Source organism: Mustela lutreola, chromosome 13, assembly GCF_030435805.1.
Source record: "Mustela lutreola isolate mMusLut2 chromosome 13, mMusLut2.pri, whole genome shotgun sequence".
Lineage (NCBI taxonomy): Eukaryota > Metazoa > Chordata > Mammalia > Carnivora > Mustelidae > Mustela > Mustela lutreola.
In genome coordinates this window covers 71,835,374-71,860,579 of record NC_081302.1, presented here as the reverse complement: position 1 = coordinate 71,860,579, position 25,206 = coordinate 71,835,374, and the positions used below count along the sequence as shown (strand labels likewise).

General features: G+C 33.4%; 1 protein-coding gene across 7 annotated transcripts in view; it reads left to right on the top strand.

Moving 5' to 3' along the window:
* The window catches only part of PDS5B (PDS5 cohesin associated factor B), a 204,956-nt gene extending 183,643 nt beyond the window's left edge, over positions 1-21,313 (top strand). For 3 of the 7 annotated variants that reach the window (XM_059144774.1, XM_059144775.1, XM_059144768.1), the window contains 9 exons: positions 642-774; positions 3,531-3,650; positions 4,835-4,897; positions 5,483-5,628; positions 7,898-8,003; positions 12,902-13,341; positions 13,432-13,542; positions 16,686-16,824; positions 18,266-21,313. In XM_059144774.1, the coding sequence (XP_059000757.1) occupies positions 642-774; positions 3,531-3,650; positions 4,835-4,897; positions 5,483-5,628; positions 7,898-8,003; positions 12,902-13,341; positions 13,432-13,542; positions 16,686-16,824; positions 18,266-18,301 (1,294 nt within the window). In that variant the 3' untranslated portion in view covers positions 18,302-21,313. The remainder of the gene's footprint in view (positions 1-641; positions 775-3,530; positions 3,651-4,834; positions 4,898-5,482; positions 5,629-7,897; positions 8,004-12,901; positions 13,342-13,431; positions 13,543-16,685; positions 16,825-18,265) is intronic. The other 4 variants (XM_059144770.1, XM_059144772.1, XM_059144769.1 and 1 more) reach the window with 4 other exon arrangements.
* The last annotated feature ends 3,893 nt before the right edge of the window (positions 21,314-25,206 follow it).

Here is a 25,206-nt window from a genome sequence, read left to right as displayed (position 1 = left end):
CTTTACTTTACTCCTCTGTGCCAAAACCCTGTCCCATTCTGTCTGTAAAGTGATAAATCACCTTCAGTTTGTTCTGGAATAGGGTCGTACGTAATTAATGTAAGCTTTGTAATTTTTGTAATGTAATTTTTATAATGTAAGCTTGTAATTTTTCCCTTTCTAACCAAAGACAGTATATGCCAGCGATGACTTTTTCTTCTCTTATTAGCAAGACTTTTAACTACTAAGTTGAGTAGTTAATATTTTCTTGAAAACTTCAATCAGGATTGCAGTCAGTCTTGAGTATTGAGGCTTCACTTTATCCCTGGCCCAATTATTACTTTAGGCATTCTTCCCTCCCTGTCTTGCTAGGAGTTAGGAACACTTTTTTCTCTCCACCATTTAAGTTCTTTTTTAACCTGCCTCCTTGGGAACATTAGTGAAATTTTGGGAAGGGGGTCTTATGAATTCACACCTACATTGCTGGTAAGTTATGATATGTATGCATGACATACTGTTGATTTATAGCTAGTTTTTCCTTTTTATTTTTTTCTATTTATGGAGTTTATTATATTTTTATTTAGAATTATTGTATCATATTAAACAGCCAGTTTTTTCCACTTCATTTCTTTTTCTCCCCCCTCCTTTTTTTTTTTTTTTAGATGTCTTTGGTTCGTTCTAGAAATACTAATGGCTAAAAACGAAAATAACAGTCATGCATTTATCAGAAAGATGGTAGAAAATATTAAACAAACAAAAGATGCCCAAGGACCAGATGATGCAAAAATGAATGAAGTATGTAATTCTTTTTAAATAATTGTGATTCCGTGTTGATTTAAGCATTCGAGTGTGGATATGCTACTTCTGTAGTATGTATAGACATTATCAGTCTTTTTATTAGTATTTAATAATTAGTATTTCTATTAATAATTTGAATTAATGATCTAGAATTACTAATGTGGAATTAGTAGTAATGCTGTTACTAGGAAATAATGAAAATAATAGTTTAAGGTATACTATTACACTGAAAACTTAAATTAATGTGCTTTGCAGATAATTGTGTTGTTTTTACAAGTTGAAGGTTTGTGGCAATCCTGCACTGAGCAAGTCTGGTGGTACCATTTTCCAACAGCATTTGCTTATTTCATGTCTCTGTGTCATATTTTGGTAATTCCTGTAGTACTTCAAACTTTATCATTGTTACCGTCTATGTTATGTAAACTGAGATCAGTGATCTTGAATGTCAACTATTGTAAATGTTTTGGGGTGCCACACCTGCACCCATCTAAGATGGCAAACTGAAATGACAGATGTTATGTGTGTTCTGGCTACACTATCCAGCAGCTGTTCCCCCATCTCTCTCCCTCTTCTCAGGAGCCCCTGTTCACAATAATATGGAAATTAGACCAATTAATAACCCTACAGTGGCCTCTAAGTGTTTAAGTGAAAGGAAGAGTCACGTGTCTCTTACTTTAAATCAAAAGCTAGAAATGATGAAATTTGTTGAGGAAGTCATGTAGAAATTGAGATAGACTGAAAGTTAGGTCTCTTGCCAAATAGTTAGCCAAGTTGTGCATGCAAAGGAAAAGGTTTTGAAGGAAATTAAAAGTGCTACTCCAGTGAAAACACAAATGTTAAGAAAGCAAAACAGCCTTATTGCTGACACAGAGAAAGTTTGGCCTGAATAGAAGATCAGAGTAGTGACAACATTCCCTTAAACCACAGCCTAATCCAGAGCAACGCCCTAACTCTCTGTAATACTGTGAGGGCTCAGAGAGGTGAGGAAGCTGCAGAAGAAAGCAGAAGCTAACTTAAGTTTGAGGGAAAGAAGCCAGCTCCATAACAGAAAGTACAAGCTGAAGCAGCAAGTGCTGGTGGAAAAGCTGCCGCAAGTTACCCAGTAGATCTAGCTAAGGTGGTTAATGAAGGTGATTACACTAAACAATGGTTTTTCAATGTAAATAAAACAGCCTTCTGTTGGAAGATGTCATCAAGGACTTTCATAGCTAGAGAGGAGAAGTCCGTGCGTGGCTTCAAAGGACAGGCTGACTCTCTTGTTAGGGGCTAATGCAACTGGCAACTTGAAGCTGAAGCCAGTGCTCTTGTACCATTCTGACAGTCCTAGGGCTCTTATGAATTATGCTGGATACACTCTGAGTGCTCTACACATAGAAAAACAAAGCCTGAATAACAGCACATCTGTTTACAATATGGTTTACTCAATATGTTAAGCCCATAGTTGAGATCTGCTAAGAAAGATTCCTTTCAAAATGTTACTCATTGCTGATAATGCACCAGTTCATCCAAAAAGCTCTGACAGAGACGTATAATGAGACGAATGCCGTTTTCATGCCTGCTAACACAGCATCCATTCTGCAACCCATGGATCTAGGAATAATTTCTACTTTCAAATCTTCCTTTTATAAGGGTATAGCTGCCATAGATTGTGGTTCTTCTGATAGGTCTGGGAAAAGTCAATTGAAAACCTGGAAAAGATTTTCCATTCTACATCCATTAAGAACATTTGTGATTAATGGGAAGGATTTAAATTACCAGCATGGAGTGGAGTTTGAAAGAAGTTGATTCCAACCCTCCTAAATGTCCTTGAGGGGTTCAAGACTTCCATGGCTGCAGTAACTGCAGATATGGTAGAAATAGCAAGAGAACTTAGAAGTGGAACCTAGAGATTTGACTGAATTGTTGCAATTTCATGATAGAACTTTAATGAATTAGGAGTTGCTTGTGAGGGATGAGCAAAGAAAGTGGTTTCCTGAGATGAAGGTGAAGATGCTGTGAAGATTGTTGAAAGGACAACAAAGGATTTAGTGTGTTACACAAATTTAGTTGATAAAGCCCAGTAAGGTTTGAGAGGATTGACTAATTTTGAAAGTTCTTCTGTGGGTAAAGTGCTATCAAACAGTAGCACATGCTACCGAGAAATTATTCACGAAAGGAAGAGTCAGCAAACTTCATTATTGTCTTGTTCCAAGAAATTGCCACAGTTCAGCAACCACCGCTCTGATCAACAGCAGCCATCAGCACTGAGGCAGGACTCTGTACTAGCAAAAAGATCGCAAGTCACTGAAAGCTCAGATGATGGTTAGCATTTTCAGCAGTAAAGTTTTCTAAAAACCTCCATCTATCTATCTATCTGTGCAGGCTCCATGCCCAGCACAGAGCCCTGTGCAGTGCTTGTACTCACAACCCTAAGATTAAGACCTGAGCTTAGATCAAGAGTTGATCTGAGTCACCCAGGCACCCCTGCAATAAAATATTTTTTGATTACTTATACTATAATTGTCTATTATATTTAGATATAATGTTACACACTCAGTAGACTATAGTATAGTGTAAACATAACTTTTACATGCACTGGGAAGCCAAAAAATTCATTTGACTTAATTATAACATTTACTTTATTGTGCTTTAGAGCTGAATCTGCAGTATCTCTGAGGTATGCCTGTACTGAATGCATGTTCTGGAATTACTCCTAATTCACAGAATCGAGGATGCTACCTTAAGAATCTAATTTTTTTTTAATACCATTGCAGAAACTGTACACTGTGTGTGATGTTGCCATGAATATCATCATGTCAAAAAGCACCACATACAGTTTGGAATCTCCTAAAGACCCAGTACTACCAGCTCGTTTTTTCACCCAACCTGACAAGGTAGTTGTTGTAGATTTTGTTTTCTAGATTGAAATAAAATGTATTCTCAGCATTAGGTTGTGGGAAGATTAGGAAGGATCGTTATCAAGAGCTGGCGTTCTACTAATGTCTTGGAAATAGTCACTATGAATCTTCCTAATGTGGTTCAAGACAAGAATATGGGTCAAACTAGAGGACACAAATAAGGTTCAGAGATTAGTTAAGATGATCTAGAGTTTGTGTTCAGAATTTTATGCTAGTGTGTGAATTCAGGCAAAAATGTGATCAAAGCATGTAGCTCTCTTGTTATTGGCCATTGATCCAAAATGGGAAGGAGAATGCTGACAGGGTCACAGTCTGAAGTTATAAGCCTTGATTGAGATTCATAACTGGTATGAAGAAACAAGCAGAGAACAGTACTGGAACAGGTTCAAGACCCAAGGAATGTTTACAAAAATGTTCCTAAACCACTTTTACAAACCTCAGGTATTGCATGTGATATAATAGGTGTTTTCCAGAATTGTTTTTAGAGATTCATAATGCACCTAAGCCTGGTGACTGAGTCTGAAAACTACCACTACTGATTTTGGCTTTTAGTACAATACTAATTAAAGTCTAACCAATGTATAGAGATTTATAACAGCCTTGTATGTATGCTCGCCCAGTAGCTAAAAGGGACTGTCTGCTTTTAACCACTCCCCTTGTTGTGATTAACAACAGGAGTAAATGTGGTCTCTCTGGAGAGTATTGTTACAGAATCATGTGTTTTCTGATGCGCCAACAGAGCTCTAACATGTTAGATGTTAAATGTGTTTTTGTTAATATTGGAGTTGGTATGAGATTAGTTTAAATTTATCACAGTATTTATTTATTTATTTTTAGGGGAGGGGAGGGACAGAGGGAGAGAGAGAGAATCTTAAGCAGGCTCCATGTCCAGAGTAGAGCCTGACACAAGGCTCGATCTCGTGACCCTGAGATCATGATTGAGCTGAAATCAAGAGTCAGGTGCTTAACCAACTGAGTCACCTAGGTGCTCCTTATTACAGCATTTAAAATTAGTGACTGAAATTTTGTGTATGAACTGGTTATTTAAATATGTATTATGCACTGTGAAACAAAAGCTGTTGTATGCTTTGTTGGCTTCAAAACACCTCGTGTATAGTGATTCAGTATTCACTAACTGCAACTTTTTCCCTTGCTTGTAGAATTTCAGTAACACCAAAAATTACCTGCCTCCAGAAATGAAATCGTTTTTCACTCCTGGAAAAGTATGTGCTGAGAATCATTCTAATTTTTATGTGGCAGTTTATTTTAGTATTATTGGCGTAACTATGTTATTTTAGATTTCATTGAAAATTGATATATCTTATGATAGTAAATATAACTATTAGATATCTTCCATTTACTAATTAGGAATAATTATATTTACTGTATAGATGCAAGCTGAGATACATGAATTTATTTTGTAGCTTATAAGAAAGCCCTGGAGACCTTGATCCTTAAATATTTTACCCTATAATAACATGATAAGAGTCTTAAGAGTTAAAAACATCTTCTTAGGTCCTTCCAAAGGAATAGTCTGATTATCTTTTTTTGTTGACTGCATATTTTATTTGTCCTCAGTTTCTATGTAAGCCTTTTCCTCTGGATAGCTAAGATGGCATTAAATATTATGCCATCTATAGAGTTTTTCACTCATTCAAGTGATCATTCATAATCTTTATATTGCTTAAGGATAGGCATATTTGTGTGTGTGATTTGTATGTAAACACTTTGACAGATTTTTTTATGGTTCTTTACATGTAAATTTCTTTTGGCTTTAATCAAATAGAGATATGCATTTTTCATTTCAGCCTAAAACAACCAATGTTCTAGGAGCTGTTAATAAGCCACTTTCATCAGCAGGCAAGCAATCTCAGACAAAGTCATCTCGAATGGAAACTGTAAGCAATGCAAGCAGCAGCTCAAATCCAAGCTCTCCTGGAAGAATAAAAGGGAGGTAAGTGCCTAAGAAATATCATACTTTACATTTAAGGATTCCAACAAGGCACTGAGATCTAAAATGATGTAACCCAAAACATTTAATGTTAGTGCATGGAAATCATTGCATACCTGAACATTCCCATTTAACATTGGTAGCTATTTACAAGTTCTTACTTATTTGCTCTCTTATTTTAGATAGGCATTGCATCTTATTAGCCTTTCATATTTTAGCTTGCTGGTAGTTATGTGTTGGTAGACATAAGCTAAATGTCTAGCAGTCATGAAACTGTTATATTTTGGTACATCTGTGCAATGGAATACATAACCATTAAAAATGATGAAGTATGAGCTAATATGAATTATTTCCACAATACATTATTGAGTAAAAAAGGCAAAGAATAGAACAGTGTTATAGTATTTTCAAGTTTTTAGAAAGGATTTGTAATCATACTGGCTTTTTATTGTATAGAAAGTTTATGGAAGACTACACAATGTCTTATGGTAATCAAGTGTAGAAGGGAGATTATTTTATATATTCTTTGGTTTGAATTTCTTTTTCCTGTTACATGTATAAACTTTTTTGTTCAAAAAGTTGTTTTAAAATTGTACTTTCAAATCATGCTCTACAAATTTTTCTTTTTAAGAAAGAAAAGGGAAAATAATTCACACTTTCACTAATTTCAGTATAATGCTTCGTACATGGTTAGCCACAGAACCTTGTACAGGGGCTTAACTGTCACTGTTTATTGATTTTGCTTAGTTTTTAGGAAAGACTGTGCTATCTTTTGTATTTTTAACCAATCAATAAAGTAAGGACACATTCTAAAATGTTTTATCAATTTCCTTGTAATGAATAAATTGTCAAGTGATATATGAAATAGTAGAAATTTAACAAAAATTACATAAATAGCTCTTGCTTTAGATCTTGTATTAATATATATTAGTGGCTGATACCTACATGACCCTTCATCTATATTGTTTGGACGTTTTCTAGTGGATGGCCTCATACTTGACATTACCAAAACATTTCCCCAACTCATTTCCTAAATTACTGGTTTTTCTTTTTGAATTCCTGGTTATAATCAAAGATGATCTAATTCACCCAATCAATTAGACTAAGAGCCTCAGAACTGTCTTTGACTCTTCCCTCTATGCTAAGATATTGCTGTGGAGCCTAGTGATCTGATTTGTACTTTATTAGATTGCCTTGGTTGTGGAGAATAGAGGAACTAGACTTAAGGTAGAAAAGCCAGTTAGGAGTCAGCTAATAGTAATTCAGGGAAGGGATAGAGGGAGGAAGATGGTAAATAGTCAAATTTAGGATTTATTTTGATGGTAAAGCCAAATAGTTTTGCTGATGGGTCAGATGTGAATAATTATGGAAAGGGAATATTTAAGGATATACTGTAGGTGTTTTGCTTCTTTATTTAGTGGTGATGCCATTTACTGAGATGTAGAAGCCAAATTTGAGGGAGAACAGGCTGTGTGTTTATGTGTGTGTTTGTGTGTGTGTTCTGGGGAGATGGAGAAAAGAGGACTGCGCAAATGACTGTTTTGGTTAAAGGTGAGATGCCTATTAGAAATTCAAGTGAGTGGACAATTAGATATGTGAGTCTAGAGCTCAAGGTACTTCTGGGCCAGAGATTGAAATTTAGGATTTAACAATGTTTAAATGGTTTTTAAAGCCAGTTTAAGGTTGTGATCACCCAGGACAGAAGACAGCCTTTATACCAATAAATGAGAGCATGTGCTATTAATTCACTTAGTATTTATTGAATGCCTGCTTTATGGCTGGCACTGGTACAAGTGCTTAGTATAAATTGCTAAGTACAGTTGACAAAATGATCCATGCTTACACTCTAGCAGGGGAAGATAGAATAAACCAATAACTTTACTGTATTAGAGGGTATTAAGTACAGAGAAGAAAAAGTGGAATGGGGCTATGGGAGAGATAAGGGACGGTGCAGATTGTAGTAATATAGGCCAATTCAACTTGCTAACAAGAAAAGTTTTTTAATTTATATGCCCACTCCAAAATAGAATTTAGGTTTTAAAAAGACTTAGGAAAAAAACTAAATTTGTGATTTTTTTTTTTAAGTTTCACTATTATGTTCAATTAAATGTGATTTGTTGCTTGTTGGTTTGTTGCTAAATATGATAGAATAAAATGGATATTTTTTTGAAAGGAATGAAACTTCCTCATAAAGCTATAAAACTACACTAGGGAACAGAAAAATTTTTTAAGGTTATTTCATTGCAATAATTATAAATGTCTATATTAAAAGGCTTGATAGCTCTGAAATGGATCACAGTGAAAATGAAGATTACACAATGTCCTCACCTTTGCCAGGAAAAAAAAGTGACAAGAGAGACGACTCTGATCTTGTAAGGGTGAGATATTTGGTTTGTTTTTATGATAATTATAATAATAATAAAAAATAATTTTACTGTATAAATAATAATTTTTACAATGAAACCAGTTAACACTGTTCTCAAATTTGACACTTGATTTTCTTTTAATGGTTTTAATCACAAATTTGAGTTTACAGTTATACTCATCATATAGTTTAAGGATATTGAATCTCTTTTATTTCTTGCCATTTTAATAAGTGATCTTTATCTGTAGATCTTTGAAATCAAACATGCCAGTCCCATACTCAGAACTGCTTGGGGTTTTTTTTTGTTGTTGTTTTGTTGGTGTTTTTAAAACACAGTAAGTTTAGACTTAGTATCAGAAGGGAAGTAGAATGAGGGTCCTTAAAGGTTCTTCCATTTTCGATGATTTCTTGAGCCTTTCATTACTAGACAAGCTTCTAGTAGTGAAATGCTACAGTCTTCATAAAGGCCGCCTTTAGTTTTTAAATTTTAATAACAATGATAACTTGTATGACAGAAACAATTTATAAATGTCATTTAAAGAAAGACTTAGTGCAGATATAAAATACAGTTATGTATTCCAATACAACCTGCTGGCTTTAATAATTGGACACATTTTGACTTTCTAGGTTAGCTTTTAACATTTCTTGAATAATCAGTGAGGCTCTCTGAATCAGTTACTTTACCTGTAAAGTGTGGCTACTTAGCTGGTAAGATTTATCAGAATAAATGAATTAGCCTATGTTAATTGGTGTTGCTGCTGTTTTATTATTATAAAGATTAATATTTTTGATTAATGATTATTATAAAGTAAAAGTTAATGCATTTGAATCTACTCTGTTAGGAGAAGTGGAAGGCTATTAATAAAATACTTTTGCTTTCACTGAAATACTAATGCCCTGCATGTCTACCACTGGCCCAACATTACATATCCCAAAACGTTTAAGTTATTTTCAGGTGTTTTCAAGTTTCTCCAGTAATTTGTTTTGCCAGATTGTTTTTCTTTCCACTTGAAAAATTATAATTATGAGATTCTTACTAAATCCTTACTATTCATACTGTAAATTCTGATTTTTATTGGCTGTTTAAAAATTTTGCCCAAGCAGAATTAAAAATTGATCGCTTAGCCAGAAAGGAATCCTGTTATCTGGATTTATAGAAGAGAACCTTGAATTGAAAAAGGTATTTATGTCTTCTAGTCGTACTTCTCACTTAATGCACAGATTCCTTCATTAGCATTTATGAGAGTTGGTTAGCACATGCTTGAAAATGCCTTAGGTGGAGAGCTTATAATTTCTCTCATTTATTGGAATCATCAGTTAGGCTACCCATACCCGGATACTGTCCTGTTTCCTTATTCCCACGTCCCCCCAAAATTTGGGAAACATGGTTGTGATGGATTTTGTTATATTATAAATTCTATATCTAGCTCTACCTTCTGGAGCACTGAAGAACAAAGTCTCTATATTTCATGGAAAAGTTTTGAAATTCTGTGCTTTTGAGATTGATTTGTATGATTATAATGGAGGCTTTTGGCTGCCTTTTTTGTAACATTGCATCCATTTTCAGAATTATTACAAGAACCTTAATAATAAATATCAACTGAAATATCATAAGACAGAAGTTCAGTTTAAAGACCAGTAGATTATAGTGAAAAAGTACTGTCTTTACATGTGCTACCACCTTGACATTAAAACTTCACCACAAAGGAATTATTCTCCATATACATTTATATTCAAATACTTAGTTTTACAAAGAATGTATTTTCTCTGTTTTCTGCTTCAAACCTCAGTTTTATACTCCCTCTGTTCTTAAGACAATACAGTGCAATGGGGTGCCTGGGTGGCTCAGTGGGTTAAGCCGCTGCCTTCAGCTCGGGTCATGATCTCAGGGTCCTGGGATTGAGTCCCACATCGAGCTCTCTGCTCGGCGGGGAGCCTGCTTCCTCCTCTCTCTCTCTGCCTGCCTCTCTGCCTACTTGTGATCTCTCTCTGTCAAATAAATAAATAAAATCTTTAAAAAAAAAAAAAAAAAGACAATACAGTGCAAAATAAAGAGGAAACCGAGAAGGTAGTGCTTTAGCAAACTAGATTGTTTTATAGTGTTCTCAAGAAAGCAGACATTGAATACCCTGTTTACCACCAACCTTTTCCAGAGTTCAACCACCTTATCACATTTTGGGACATCAATGAATTGTAACATTTAAAATTGGAGGTGATAATTTTAAATTTAGTTTTAGTTCAGTATTTCCCTTCTCTATGCATCTCTGAAAAACAATAATCAATTTTTAATTTATATACAAAACTCTAAATAAACATTAACAAATTAAACCAGTCATATACAGGTCTTTTTTTCCTGAAGTGTAAGGATAATTTAATGCTAAGAAATCTTTTAATATAATATAGCAAATAAGGATACCATGTAAGAATACTAACAAGATAATCTCAGGTCATATCAAGAAGACATAAATAGGGGCGCCTAGGTGGCTCAGTGAGTTAAGCCGCTGCCTTCGACTCAGGTCATGATCCCAGGGTCCTGGGCTCTCTGCTCAGCGGGGAGCCTGCTTCCTCCTCTCTCTCTGCCTGCTTGTGATCTCTCTCTGTCAAATAAATAAATAAAATCTTAAAAAAAAAAAGACATAAATACAATTAAAAATCCATTCTTGATACATATGAACTCTTAATAAACTAATACAAGCAGGGTACTTCCTTAATATATTGAAAGTTTTTTCTGTTTAAATCAGTAGTCATTGATTCAGTTACTCTTAAGGTATTCATAAAGGCAAAATGCTTGAAGCATTTTTATTAAAAATCAGCAAAACAAGCTACGTTGTCATCACTGTTATTTAAGATTGTTCTAGAATATTTGACAAATTCAGGAAGACATGAACGAGGAGTCAAAGATATGACAATGAAAAAGAAGAAACATTCATTTTTATTTTTGTATTCTTAGAAAAATAAGAGAAGCAATTGAAAAACTAAGAATTTAGCATGGTAATTTTTCTTTATATCAAAATTTTTTTATATAATATATGTTATATATTACATATATATATATTCTTTATATACACTTGTGGGGAAGGAGATTTGCTACACCACAATAACCACTACAACAACAAAAATAGATAGATTCATTGATCTAAACTTCTTTAAAAGAAAGTAGGGGGAAACTCTGTGGAGATACCCAAGTTGAGAAATATACAAGACTGGAAGAGAAAGAAAGCATACCATGTTCTTTAATGGGAAAAATGAATAAGAAAAGATGACTGTTCTTTCTAAATGAATCTATATGTAATTATAAAATTCCAGTATGATTTTAAGCACATGTGGAAGAATAAATAAATACAAAAGAGTAATAATAAGCACAGCCAGACACAAATGCATTTATTTATAATTAGTAAAATATTATGCTGCTGTTACAATAGCTCAGAAACATTATTAATTTTTAAAACATAATACAAAATAAAGGAGGCATTAAAAGTCAGTGGTTTTTTAAATGATTGGAATATTCTTTGGGCGGTCGATAGGAAAAATAGTTTAGAACTTCATCTCAAATCCTGTTAAGATACAATAATGTCTTTTTGCTCAGGCTGCCATAACAAAATACCATAGACTAGGTGGCTTAAACAAATTAATTTTCTTACCATTTTGAAGGTTGGGAATTCAAGATCAAAGTGCTGGCCGATTTGCTTCCTGGTGAGAGCTCTCTTCCTGGTTTGCAGATGGCCACCTTCTCACCGTGTCCTCACATGGTGGAGAGAGACAGAGAGGTCTCTCTGAGGGCCCCACTCACAGTGATGATCTCATCTCAAGTGAAGTATCTCCCAAAGACCTCTTCTTGAAATACCATAATATTAGGGTTTATAGGTTCAACATGTAAATTTTGTGTGGGCACAATTCAGTCCATAACAAATAGGAACTAAAATTTAAATATACACAAAAAAATAGAATGTGGATTAAAATACTAAGACTCCAGTGTACAAATGAGCAAAGAACATAATACCAATGATGTAATTAGGGAGTTTTCAGACAGGAAACAAAATGACTATTAAACTAATCAGATGATTTTTGTTTTCTTTTCACTGATTTTTTGAATGTAAGTTGGCACAAACTTTTTGGAAATAAAATTTACATTAATTTATGGGTATTATACATACATAAGTATGGAGAGGTATAAGGGTCATATTATTCTTGATTTCTTTGGAGAATTTCCTCAGTTTCCATCTTCTGGCCAGTGTATAAATTCTCTGATTATAGACTAGGCTTTTATCTTGAGTTACAAATTAAATAATTTAAATTGTTTTATTTTTAATTAGTTGTACATGGAAAGAAGCAGTATCTTTCAGAAGTGATTCAGAATGTATTGAAGTTTTTAATAAGTGATTAATATGTTTAACTTTTCTATCTTGCAACCTCCATTTATAAAATAAAAATAGTTCTTTTATGGTGTCTAAGCATGATATATAGCATAGTTGATAGTTTATGTCTTATACACTGTGTAATGAAATTAGAATTATTTAAACTGACTATCAAAGCAGATCTTTTGTACTTTAGTTATCCATTGTTCATGCAAGAAATTTTAGAAATTTTTTTAATGAAATAAATAGCTCTTCATTAAAATTTATAATTTAATAAAATACTGATCTTGAAAGGTTTCCATTTGAGGCTCTCTACCATAGTAAAAATAAAAATGTATCCTAGATAATTTTTTGTATTATTTTTGTATTATTGTATTACCTAGATAATTTTTTTAGTTAAAATACAAGTAGTTATGGTTCTGATGTGTACTTAAGAACTCTACATTTTATTTTATTTAAGCACATTTTTATGCCAAAATAGCATGTTTTTTGTTTTATTTTTCAAATTGGGCATACTTAGCAATTTTATGTTTGAAATTGTGATTTTTATTCCTAGTCTGAATTGGACAAACCTAGAAGCCGGAAAAAAACACCTGTCACAGATTCAGAAGAGAAGTTAGGTATGGATGACCTCACTAAGTTGGTACAGGAACAGAAACCTAAAGGTAGTCAGCGTGGACGGAAGAGAGGCCACACGGCTTCAGAATCAGATGAACAGCAGTGGCCTGAGGAAAAGAGGCTCAAAGAAGATATATTAGAAAATGAGGATGAACAGAATAGTCCACCAAAGAAAGGTAAAAGAGGTCGACCACCTAAACCTCTTGGTGGAGGGACACCAAAAGAAGAGCCAACAATGAAAACTTCTAAAAAAGGAACCAAAAAAAAATCTGGACCTTCAGCACAAGAAGAAGAGGAAGAAGAAGAAAGACAAAGTGGAAATACAGAACAGAAGTCAAAGAGCAAACAGCACCGAACATCAAGGAGAGCACAACAGAGGTAAGTACATGCAACTCTAAACTGCATGTATTTAGTGACTATATTATAAATCATAATTTGATGCTATGCACATTTGGGTCTTCTCCAAAGCAGAGCAGAATCTCCTGAAAGTAGTGCAGTTGAATCCACACAATCCACACCACAAAAAGGACGAGGAAGACCATCAAAAACGCCATCACCATCACAACCAAAAAAAAATGTGTAAGTTGTAAATAATATTAAGTTTCAAACCAGTTTCAAATTATTTTGCAAAAAAGTTCATAAATTTTCAAATATACATAGAGCTATATTTAAAATCCCATATATTTACTCTCATTACACTAGGTAAGATTAAGTTTTTATAAACTTACCTAGGTGATTGATATCCCAATTAACTCTCTGATAATATTTGTACATTTTTACAGGTCTTAGGCAAATCTTTATAAATGAATAGCAAGTAGATTATTTCCAATACAGACTTTATAGTATCTGGAGATGAGAATGTATTTTTAAATAATCACATCATACTGACCATGTTGCCTCATCATTCCACACTAGAGTTTTTCCTAATGTCTCTCCTCAGCAGGAGGTAAATAGTTTTTACATTTTTGTAAAATAGTTTTTGTAACTATTTTGTAGAATAGTTTTTACATTTTTGCTTTTATTCTTTGAATTGTATAGGAAAGTAACAGGCATTATTTTTCTTTAAATTATATCTACAGAAATTATCACATGTAGATTTGAAGTTTTTGGTGTTTTGATTTTGTTCTTTTCTAATCAAATTAACACATCCATATCTACATATAGTTTTGGAAGCACACAAACACATTTGTAAGAAGTTACCGTAACAATTCTGTACCTAAGATTATTAAAGTAGCAGGAGTATCAGTACTATACTTTGTATATTTTGTACTTTACTCAGTTATTTAAATAGAACTAGAATAACATGTCTTCCATTTGTCAGAAATTCTGCAGTTTTCTTAGAATAATCTCATTACATAATTACATCAGTGCCATGGCTTTTCAGACTTGCCAGCACACCTTGGCTAAATACTTAAGTTATCTTAGAAGTGTTTCCTATTCCTGTGTATTCCACAGGAAGAGGAAAAGTTGCCTGAGTCTCTAGCTACTTCTTGTCCTCTTCCATTTAATTTTTTACTTGGGTAAAAAGTAAAGGTAAGTATATTTTTGTGGTAGCTTTGTAAATGTGTTTGGATTCAATTACAGAAAATAGCTGTTTTTAAACAAACTCTTAAGGAATATTAAATTTCCACAATTTTATAATGAGGAAATAACAGAAATATCTTTGAGGCTCATAACTGTAATTTGTTTATATTTGGACACCAAAAAATTAAGGACTTAAATAATTATCATGGCATTTCCTCATACGAATGTTCTAAACCAAGTGTTTCTTTTAAAAATCATTGTGAAAGAAAGACTGTATTCTGTCTTAACAGTGTATCTTCCCTTCACAGGGAACCTCTTTTTTAAGAACTAGCAGAATAACATATACTATGATCTGCCTGTTTTTCTTGTTCTTACCTCAGTAGAATTGAGAAAGATTGTATTTTCCATGTAATTCCTGTTTTTTCTTTTGTTAATTCTGAAAAACTGAATCATATTAAAAAAATACATTTGGTTTGAGTGTGGATTAAAAAATACTTTGGATTACCCAAGAGAAGTGATAAACTCTATTCTTTTTTTTTTAAATTTTATTTATTTATCAGAGAGAGAGAGGGGAAGAGAGAGAGCACAGGCAGACAGAATGGCAGGCAGAGGCAGAGGGAGAAGCAGGCTCCCTGCTGAGCAAGGAGCCTGATGTGGGACTCTATCCCAGGACGCTGGGATCATGACCTGAGCCGAAGGCAGCTGCTTAACCAACTGAGCCACCCAGGCGTCCCGATAAACTCTATTCTTAATTTTTTCTAAAAAAAGTTGCCATACAGAGAATAATAAGGTGATGATTATTGCCAGAAGGAAGTGGGTGTAGGGCACTTGGGCAAAATGGGTGAAGGGGAGTGGGAGATATGGGCTTTAAGTTTGGGAATGAATAAATCACAGGAATAAAGGGACACGGCATAGGGAATATGGTCAGTGATATTGTAGTAGCACTGCATGGTGATAGATGGTAGCTATACTTGTAATGAGCATAGCATAGCATAATGTTTAAACAAGTTGAATCACTGTGTTGTATACCTGAAAGAAACTGACGTAACGTTGTGTGTCAGCTGTACTCAAAAAAAAGTTTTTAATTAAAGAATATACATGCAGATAGAAAAGATATTGAGGAGGATACATTTGATTAAATGGTTGTATCTATTACATATATTTGATTGCCTCAAAGAGTACTAGTACTTCAGAGAGTACTAGGTGCTGAAGGATATAGTGGCACAGAACAGACATGATTCTTGTTCTTACGGGATTTACTATCTAAATAGGCATGTACTCATTACATAATCACTCTTAAATATGGAATTCTAAATTATGTGCCCTGATGAAAATTTAGGGTACTGTAAGAGAACATAATGAAAGAGCTTGGGAATTGGGAAGTTTTCTCTTTGTAAAGGGACAGTTGATTTCTTGAAAAATAGTAGGCATTAGGCTGATGGAGAGCAAGAAGAACACGATTGGAAGGAACATTGGATTTGAAGGTTCCAAAGTAGGAAAAATCTTGGCCAATTCAGAGAGTTGAAGGAAGGCAAGAATTTGCCAGATTGTAGTTGTGAGGAATTGGGGAGTAGAAAGAGATGGGAATGGACAGGTAGCCAAGGACTGTCTGCAGGGCCTTATATACTATGTTAAGGAGGTTTTTGGAATTTCTGTCAATATAGTAGGTAGTTATTGAGGGGGAGTGAATGACATCAGCTGCTTTTACATTTTAAGAGAAGAGGTAAAGAGATGAGAATGGTTTGAAAATGTGTAATAGCAATAGAGGTGGAGAGAAGTGAATAGGATTTGAGATTTCTTTGTAAGAATCATGGGGCCAAATGAAGAGTGGTACACTGGTAGTAAGAAGGACTGCAAATTTTCTGTTTTGAGCAGCTCAGTAGATACAGATGCCTTTTACTGAGTGGAGAAAAAAGATAACAGGAAGAGCAGACTTTGGTTTATGTTTTAAAATCCTTTATGGTATTGGTATCAGTCACACATGTTTTTGTTACTTGGTCAATGTTTGTAGGTGAGATTCTGGGATTAAACACTGGTTAAGGGTTTAGAAAATATTTCTTGTTTTGTAAGGTAATGAAGGATAAAAATGATAATAATTGAGAATTTATGAAATGAATAATTGAGAATTTATGAAATAAAGCATTTCTACTACTCAAAGATCAAAATGTTAATTTTATTTTATATCTGTTTTACTCTAGCCGTGTAGGACGCTCCAAACAAGCAGCTACTAAAGAAAATGATTCAAGTGAAGAAGTAGATGTGTTTCAGAGTAGCTCTCCTATCAATGATGATATTCCACAGGAAGAAACAGAGGAAGAAGAAGTTTCTACAGTAAATGTATGTGTTTATTAGAGTACCGTGTATGATAATACAGAATATAGAATAGAGTTGGTAAATATTTTATAAGATACATATAGCACTTGCTCTTATAAGTCTAAGTATTTATTTGCTTTTCTTCATAGTTTGTATAGTTGTTTCATCTACCAGCTTGGAAAATTACAGAGTATCCTTTAAGGAATACTGAGACTTTCAGTGTGAATAATAGATTGAGCCTCTTGAAAGTGTAAATATCAGGTTGAAAGCTGAACATAGAGAAGAACAAGTAGCTGTCTGATGTTACTTCAGGCATTTAAGGTGTACCTTGATTTTAGAGCACTCTTATATGTTAAATAGGCTGTGGTTTATGTTTCTTTTTTCTTGGGAGTTTCACAGTGAAAACTGGAAGTTAACCATATATGATAAAATCACATCTTTGAAATTTATAAAATTGTTAACAAACATTTCTTTTACAAAAGTGGAAATATGATTCTTCCTGAGATAATTTTTTTTTTAGGAATGGCTTTGTCAGTTAACACATCTTGAGTATTTCTCTTCGAAAGAAATACTGTTAACACATTTAAGTCAGGACTATTCTCTTGATGATACACTAATGCTGAGTCTTTGGATCAGCACAGCCAGCCATCTTTATTTGAGAAACCTGTGTTCTGAGATGTAGTCCCAGAGCTGACCCCCGCCCCTCTGTGCTATTTAACATCAGCACTTCTCTCTGCATCAGGGTTCATTTATATGAAGGGGTTAAGACGACAGAAAAATATCTGAACTCTGTGGTCTCAAACTTGTTGGGCTTGTTTCTTAAAGTATTTTTTTTATTGTTTTGAGGGTAAAAATAAGGCTGATAAGTTCTCAGTGATTAATGTCTTCATCCAAAAAAAATTTTTTTAAACTACACCATAAATTAATTTTAATTAAAATCCTGTTCTGTTTATATTCCTCTTATTACCAGTCATTTTTGAACTAAAGTTTTATGCTTTCATTAGTATTTGCTAGTAAGTTGTAATATATCTGAACTTCAGATTATTTCTATGTATTTGATGATTGTTACAATCCACATTCAATAACGGTTTTCCCAGAAAAACAACTGTAAGCCTAAGTTCCTAAGGACCAAATGTTTTCTTTTACCATAGAAACATAAGTGAAAAAATATTTGCATTGTTTCTCTTACTGTTTACATTGATTTCTGTTCATTTCTCTTTGAAATTATTAAATAGAAAAGTAAAATAGTTTTTCTTCTCTATCGTGGGAAAAACTATTTGTGGGCATTCAAATATTATATAAAGTCTAAATATGTGATGATGAGGTAGGAACTTAAAATAGGAGAACGGTTTCCAGTGAAGAAAAAGAAAACCAGGAACAGCTAAGAATAATTATTGGTTAAAAAATAATTAATTACTGCTATGTCTACTATTTTAATTAAGCATCTGGTAATTTTCCTTTTAAGGTACGTCGGCGAAGTTCTAAAAGAGAAAGGCGATGAACAAATGTAATTAATAACTTAATGTGTGAAAGCTTTGGGAAGAAGCATTCTTTTGTCAAGCTTGAGGCTAAGTAAAGCCTTTGATGCACAAAGTGGGACTACCAGAGAGTGGACAGTTGGAACTTTCTTTGATGACCTCATGTGTTTGTGGTCACAGCGCTTTAGCCATACGCTTGGTGATAACATTGACTATGGAGTCTTGTGGAAGTGTGATGTGCGATGGCTATGTAGACATAAACTAAAAAAACTTGTAAATAGATTTTTTCCTTCCTCCCCTCCTCCCTCCCTCCCTCCCTCTATTCCTTCCTTCCATCTTTCCCTTCTCTTTCTTAATGTTTCTGACTTCTAAAGTGCTTGTATAGCTTTTATCGGCGGCTTTAAACTGACAGTACCCAGCTGTTTATTGGATCTATTGATTTGGAAAGAGTTTGTTAGGATAGATCTTAAGCAGTAATCTGTCAGTGTTTGTATTTGTATTCTCTGCAATTTTACTGTGAAAAAATTTTTTCAACAAATGGTGTCATTTTCTTGATGTCATTGTTTGTTGGAGAGTAAAATGGTCTCTTTCCCTTGTGTATCTTACCTAGTGTTTACTCCTAGGCACCCTTAATCTTCAGAGGTGCTAAATTGTCTGCCATTACACCTGAATAATGCCTCCAATGGGAGGACACCACACAAATTGTGAAATAGTCCTGAAGTTTGATTATTTTACACCTCAGTATTGGTCTCAGAATTTTCTGGCCTTTCGTGGCAATGAAAATTTTAAGAAAAGAGAGATTTAAAATATTTTAATTTTAAAGAGTGTGTTATAAAATAATGTACTGAATTCTTTATCCCATTTTATCATCATCCCTTTTCAGTTTTTATTAATCTACTGTATCAATAAAATTCTGTAATTTGAATTAGTTTTTAATAGTCTAGAATGTTATTGTGTATAGATATTTCCTTTTGAACATTATGTTCAGAAAATGCAAATTATTACACTATAATATAAAATCTGATATATACACATAGAAAAGTTCCAGTTCTCCATAACAGTGTAAAGTTAATCAGAAAGAAAAAATTTTATTGATGCAGTGTGTCTTTATAAAGCTGTTCTTGAAAGCAAGTGTTTTGTATTTTATATAGTGAGTTGCATGTTTATGAAAAAGTGCTGAAAATGGGATGTGCTCTTTTCTGTAAATTCATATTTAGCCATAGTATATGATAGATTGCCCCATAACATAGTTTTTCATCAAGAGTTTATTATTGTACTTTATTTTGGAGCCAAAAACTTGTTTTTGCGAGAGGGGAGGGACTGGGTGGGAGTGATGTATCCAACTATCTGAGCTACTGTAGGTATCACAATCTTAAAAATTTTGAATGAAATTCCACTTCATCTAGATTGGGAGAAGTGGAAATTTATTTGGATTTAGGGCAGTTTTTTTTTTTTCTCCATCATAATCTGCAAAATATAGAAACAGATTACTTAAGTCAGTATCCTTTATACAGTTTGTAAACTGTATTTTGAACCAAAACATAAAAGTTACTATTTAATGCTTGCCTAAATTCATTGTAATATTTCAGGTGCTGTTCTTTTGTGTTTTTCCACAGTTAACATCAGAAAAGAAAATCATATCCTAACTTATTAAATTTATCACATTGAATAATGGAGCATTCTCATATAATACACCATTATGTTTAAGGTATATTTCCAAGATTGGTTATAATAGATGGGGGGATATAATAAAGAAGCTACTATTTTGGAAAATGACACTTTACTATTTTCCAATGTATATCACAATTGATGTGATTATTTTCCTTTTAAAGATTTCTTCATGTTTATGAAACGGCCTTTTATTTTTTAAAAAATGTTTTGAGTTGTGTCTTAATCTTTCAATATTTAACTGTTCTTCATTTCCAACAGTGCTGACACCAGTGATTATGGGAGGCTGCTGTATACAAGGCAGCTAATGTTGGACCAAGATGCATTGCTTTTTAACCGTTTCATGAGCTCAGTTCTCCCAAACACGCTATTTGTATCTCAGCAGTACAAAGGCATGTTTTTAAATCTATAAAATAAAGAATAAGGGATAGCTTTGTATTTTTGTCATTGACTAAATTGCACCGGAAATGTTTATGGAAGTATATCTTTAAGACCATTTTATAAAACATAATGAAAAAATGATTGTGGAGGATTTTTTATTTGCATGATCATAGTTAACCAAATTTCATTGCACATTAATTCTGTACATTAGTTCACAAAAAATGTTCATTGTAGATTTTGTTTAATGCCAATAAGTCTGTGATTTTACAACTTGTCTGTTCACTTTTTGGGAGGATTATGACGTAAATTTTCCATTTTTCTGTAGAAAAATAGGTGCAATAATGATCAAAGTTTTGATGTCCTGAGTCTTCATCTTAGGGTATTATTTTTATTATTATGTTTAAACTTAACACTTCATGTGCTAATATTTGGAGAGCCACATACTATAACTAAAGTAAAATTAAGTATGTATACAATAATTGCTAACAGTGGTTAGCAAACTCTTCAGTGATAATGTTCATTTTGAAAAATGTGTACTGTATAAAATAAAGAAAATATTTTAACTCACTATAACAAATTCCATTATGAAAATCTTACGATTCTTCAGTGAGGTTGTCTTGCTGCCCTCTGTAGCAAGTTCACTTAATCTACATTATAATAAGATTTCTTGCTGCAGTGCAACAGGAAGCTTTTTTTTCAGTGATCTCCACTGTATATGTAAATTACAAATGTGGCTGTAAAACTTGTTCCAGGTATTAAAGGTTAAATTACTTTCTGTATCTTCTTACAACTTGTAAGTTTGATTTTTCAGCTTTCCTTTTGCCTACTTGAAGAATGTCAGGAATTTAAGAATTTGTTTAACTAAGGTCTATCTCCCTTACCACAGAGTATTATGTCACCATAATGAACAATTGGTATTTAGATAGATAACCAATTTCAGACACATTTTTGGATTTTCTGTGAAGTTGAATAAACATGAAACCTAATATGTAATTGTATTATTTTATTTATGTGATTCTATATATATATATATATATATATATATATATATTTAAATATGTTTACTAAATGAAGAAAGGCACATTTTGATGGCTTTTTATTTTGAAGCCTTTGTTGCATGAAAAGGAAATGTATTTCCTAGTAACATTTTTTCCAAACTTTTTGTTTAAGCTTCTCATATAAAATTTTGGGTAACAAAGATTCCTAAGTGCTAGTTAAGTTAAAGAATCTCATAACTGAAGAAAATAAATGTATCATAGAAGCTTTAAAAGTAAGCACTGAGAATGTAAGTTCCTACTGGCACTTTTATTTATTTGTTCAGCAAATATTTATGGAGTACTTACTATGTGTTAGGCTAGTTACAGAGGATCAAGTGTGATCTAGATGGAGTAAGTCCCTGCCCTTGCAGAGCTTACATTCTCCACAAGGGGGTGGGGGAATAAGGAAAAAATAATTAAATATGTAATATAATGTCAGATTGTGAAAAGTGTGGTGAATGTAAAAAAGAAAGGCAAGATAGATAGTAGAAATGATTGGGAGGAGAAGCTATTTTGTATACTTTGGAGCTGTGTTACTCAGTACATAAACTATAGGGTTATTATGCCTTTATGATGAAATTATACTTTTATAATTACAAAATGTCACTTGATATCTGTGCAAATACTTCATGCCTACTTGGTCTGATATTAATATAGCCGTACCAGTTTTGTTTTGTTTGCATGACAAAGCTTTTTCCGTCCTTTTATTTTTGACCCATTTATATATATATCTTTATGTTTAAAGTATGTGTTATGTTAACATTTTATACTTTCATCTTGTTCTTTTATCTAGTCTTAGAATCTTTGTTCTTTAGAGTGTTTAGACTGTTTTGGTATAATTACTGATGCAGTAGGTTTTAAATCTTGCTGTCTTTTTTGCCATCTTTTCTTTATTCCATTATCTGCTCCTTTTCCAACCTTCTTTTGACTCAGGTATTATTGACTTTGAGCAATGTGGGGATTAAGGGTGCCAATCCCCACACAGTTGAAAATCCACATAGAACTTTTGAGTCCCCAAAAACTTAAATACTGATAGCCTACTGTTGACCAAGAACCTCACTAATAACATAGTTGATTAACACATATCTTGTATGTTGAATGTATTAGATACTGTATTCTTAAAGTAAGCTAGAGAAAAGAAATTGTTATTAAGAAAATCATAAAGAAAATTATTCCACTGTGCTCTATGAAAAAAGAACCTTGCTCAAACTCCTGTTGTTCAAGGATCATCTGTACTTTTTACTCTCTCTCTTTGCTTTTTAGTTATGCTTGGTTGTATTATTTTTCTGTGGTACCCTACAGATTACAGTATCTGTGCTTGGCTTATTATAGTCTGTGTTATTTTAATGCTTTTACTACCTTCTGAACAGTTCAAGAACTTTAAAATGGCTCAACTCCATTTGTTGCCTCCCTATTCTTTGTGCTATAGTTTTCATATTTTTTTTTTGTGGTTATAAATCCCATAATATCATTACTTTAAATAGTGTTCTTTCTTGTTTACATATACATTTTCTCTTTGCTATTTTTTTTTTTTATATAGTTTTGTGCTGTCATCTTAATTCCTTTTCTGTCAGCCTGAGGAACTTCTTTTAGTATTGCTTATAGTGCAGGGCTTGTGGCAGTTAACTCAGCATTTGTTTGAAAGGTCTTTATCACACCTTCATTTTGAAGAATATTTTCTTTGGATACAGAATTCTAGATTGGCACTTATATTTATTTGGCAGTTTGAAACTTCGCATTCCATTTTCTTCCAGTTTTCATATTTTCTGTTGCAAAGCAGCTGAAAATCTTTGGTCCTTGTAGGTCCATTATCTTTTTCCTGGCTTTTAGGATTTCCTCTTTGTTTTTAGCAGTTTGCTGTGGTGGGCCTACTTACGGTTTTCATTTTATTTATCTTGCTTGGGGTTTACTGAGCTCTGGAATCTACATGTTGATATATTCTATCAGTTTTTTAAAATTCTTGGTCATTATCCTTTCACATATTATTTCTATTCTTTTATCACTTCTTTCTTTTTGACACTCAAATTATAAATATGTTGTACTGTGTATGCCCTGTGTACTCTTCATTTTCTTCCCTTTCTTTCTGCTCTTGTTCTCTTTATGTGCTTCAGTTTGGATATTTTCAACTGATGCATCTTCAGATTTGCCAATCTTGTGTTCTGCCTTGTGCAGGCTTCCATTTAGCCCATCCAATTAGTTAATTTCAGATACTGAATTTTTTAGTTTTAGAATGTCCAGTTGATTATACTTGATAGATTTCATTTCTCTGTTGAAAGTCCCTTTACTCTCTTTTCCCTCTTAACAGTGCTGGCAGAGATTTGAATTATATAACCAACTCCGACATCTGACTCATCTGTGAATCTTAACCTATTACCTGATTTTTCTTTCTTATTAGTCACATTTTTCCTGATCATATTTCTTTCTCCCTGTATCTAGGGCTTGTATTTTTTTTTCTTTTATGTAGGACAGTTTATATAAAAGAACTGAAGGATTGATGTTGATATGATTTTTTTTTTCCCCCCAAGAGAGGATTTACCTTAGAGATCGCTTACCACAATCTATGGAGTTGGTCTTGGGATATAGCTTTAGTTAGACTCAGTCCACTTGTTTCAAAAGTCTTAAGGGTAAGACTTGTATTATGTATGACCAGCCTTTTCCTTTGGCACACCAAGACTATAGGAGATTTCATTCTGCCTTTCTAGCCCAACCTCTCCGCAGGAGGACTATTTTATATAGGATAGTCAAAGAAGATTCTTTGAAAAGGTGACATCTGAGCATGGACTTCTATTATGTGAGGGATCAAGCACTATGAATACCTGGGGGAAAAGTATTACATGTCGAAGGAAGAGTAAGTGCAAAAGTTCTTAGGGAAGAATGAACTTGAGTGTATCAGTAATTTCAAGGAGGCATGTGTTCTTGATGTGAAAGTGACCACAGGATAAATGTGTAGGAGGGAAAGTCAGGAGATTTTGAAGACCCAGATCATATTTGTATGTTTGTCAGGAGTTGTGTTTAGAATTTGATGGTAATCTGTCGTAGGACTTGGAGTAGGAGAGTGACAAGAACTGGACTTTTTGTTGCTGCTGTTGTTAATTTGAAAAAATACAATTGAGAGGCACCTGGATGGCTCAGGTCATGATCTCAGGGTCCTGGGATTGAACCCCACATCAGGCTCCCTGCTCCTTAGGGAGCCTGTTCCTCCCTCTCCACTGCTAATGCTGTCTCTCAAGTAAATAAAATCTTTTAAAATAGAAATAAAATAATTTTTTTAAATGCCATTGACCCATGAACAAAGCAAGGTTAGGGGTTGTTGATATGATTTTTTTCCCCCCAAGAGAGGATTTGGCACCCCCTTGCCCCCCCAAAAGTGAAAACTTGTGTATAACTTTTTAGTCCCCCCACATTTAACTACTAATAGCCTATTGTTAAGTGGAAAGCCTCACTGGTAATAGCTGATTAACACATATTTTGTATGTTCTATGTATTATATAGTGTATTCTTACAATAGAGTAAGAAAAAAATGTTGTTAAGAAAATTATAAAGAAGAGAAAATACATTTATAGTACTGAATGTATAGGGGGAAAAAAATCTATGTATAAAGTTGACCTACACAGTTGAAACCTGTGTCACTCAGGGGTCGGCTGTTCTTGAAACCTGTATCACTCAGGGGTCAGCTGTTCTTGCAACTCAACATGTCCACAGTATGGAATACATAACCTTTCCTTCCTGTATCTGGTCATCTTTCTATATCTGAAAATAGAACTAGCATTATTGAAAGCATATAAATGGCATTATTGAAAGCATATAAAATGCTTCAGGCTGAGATCTTAGAAAGTGGTGGA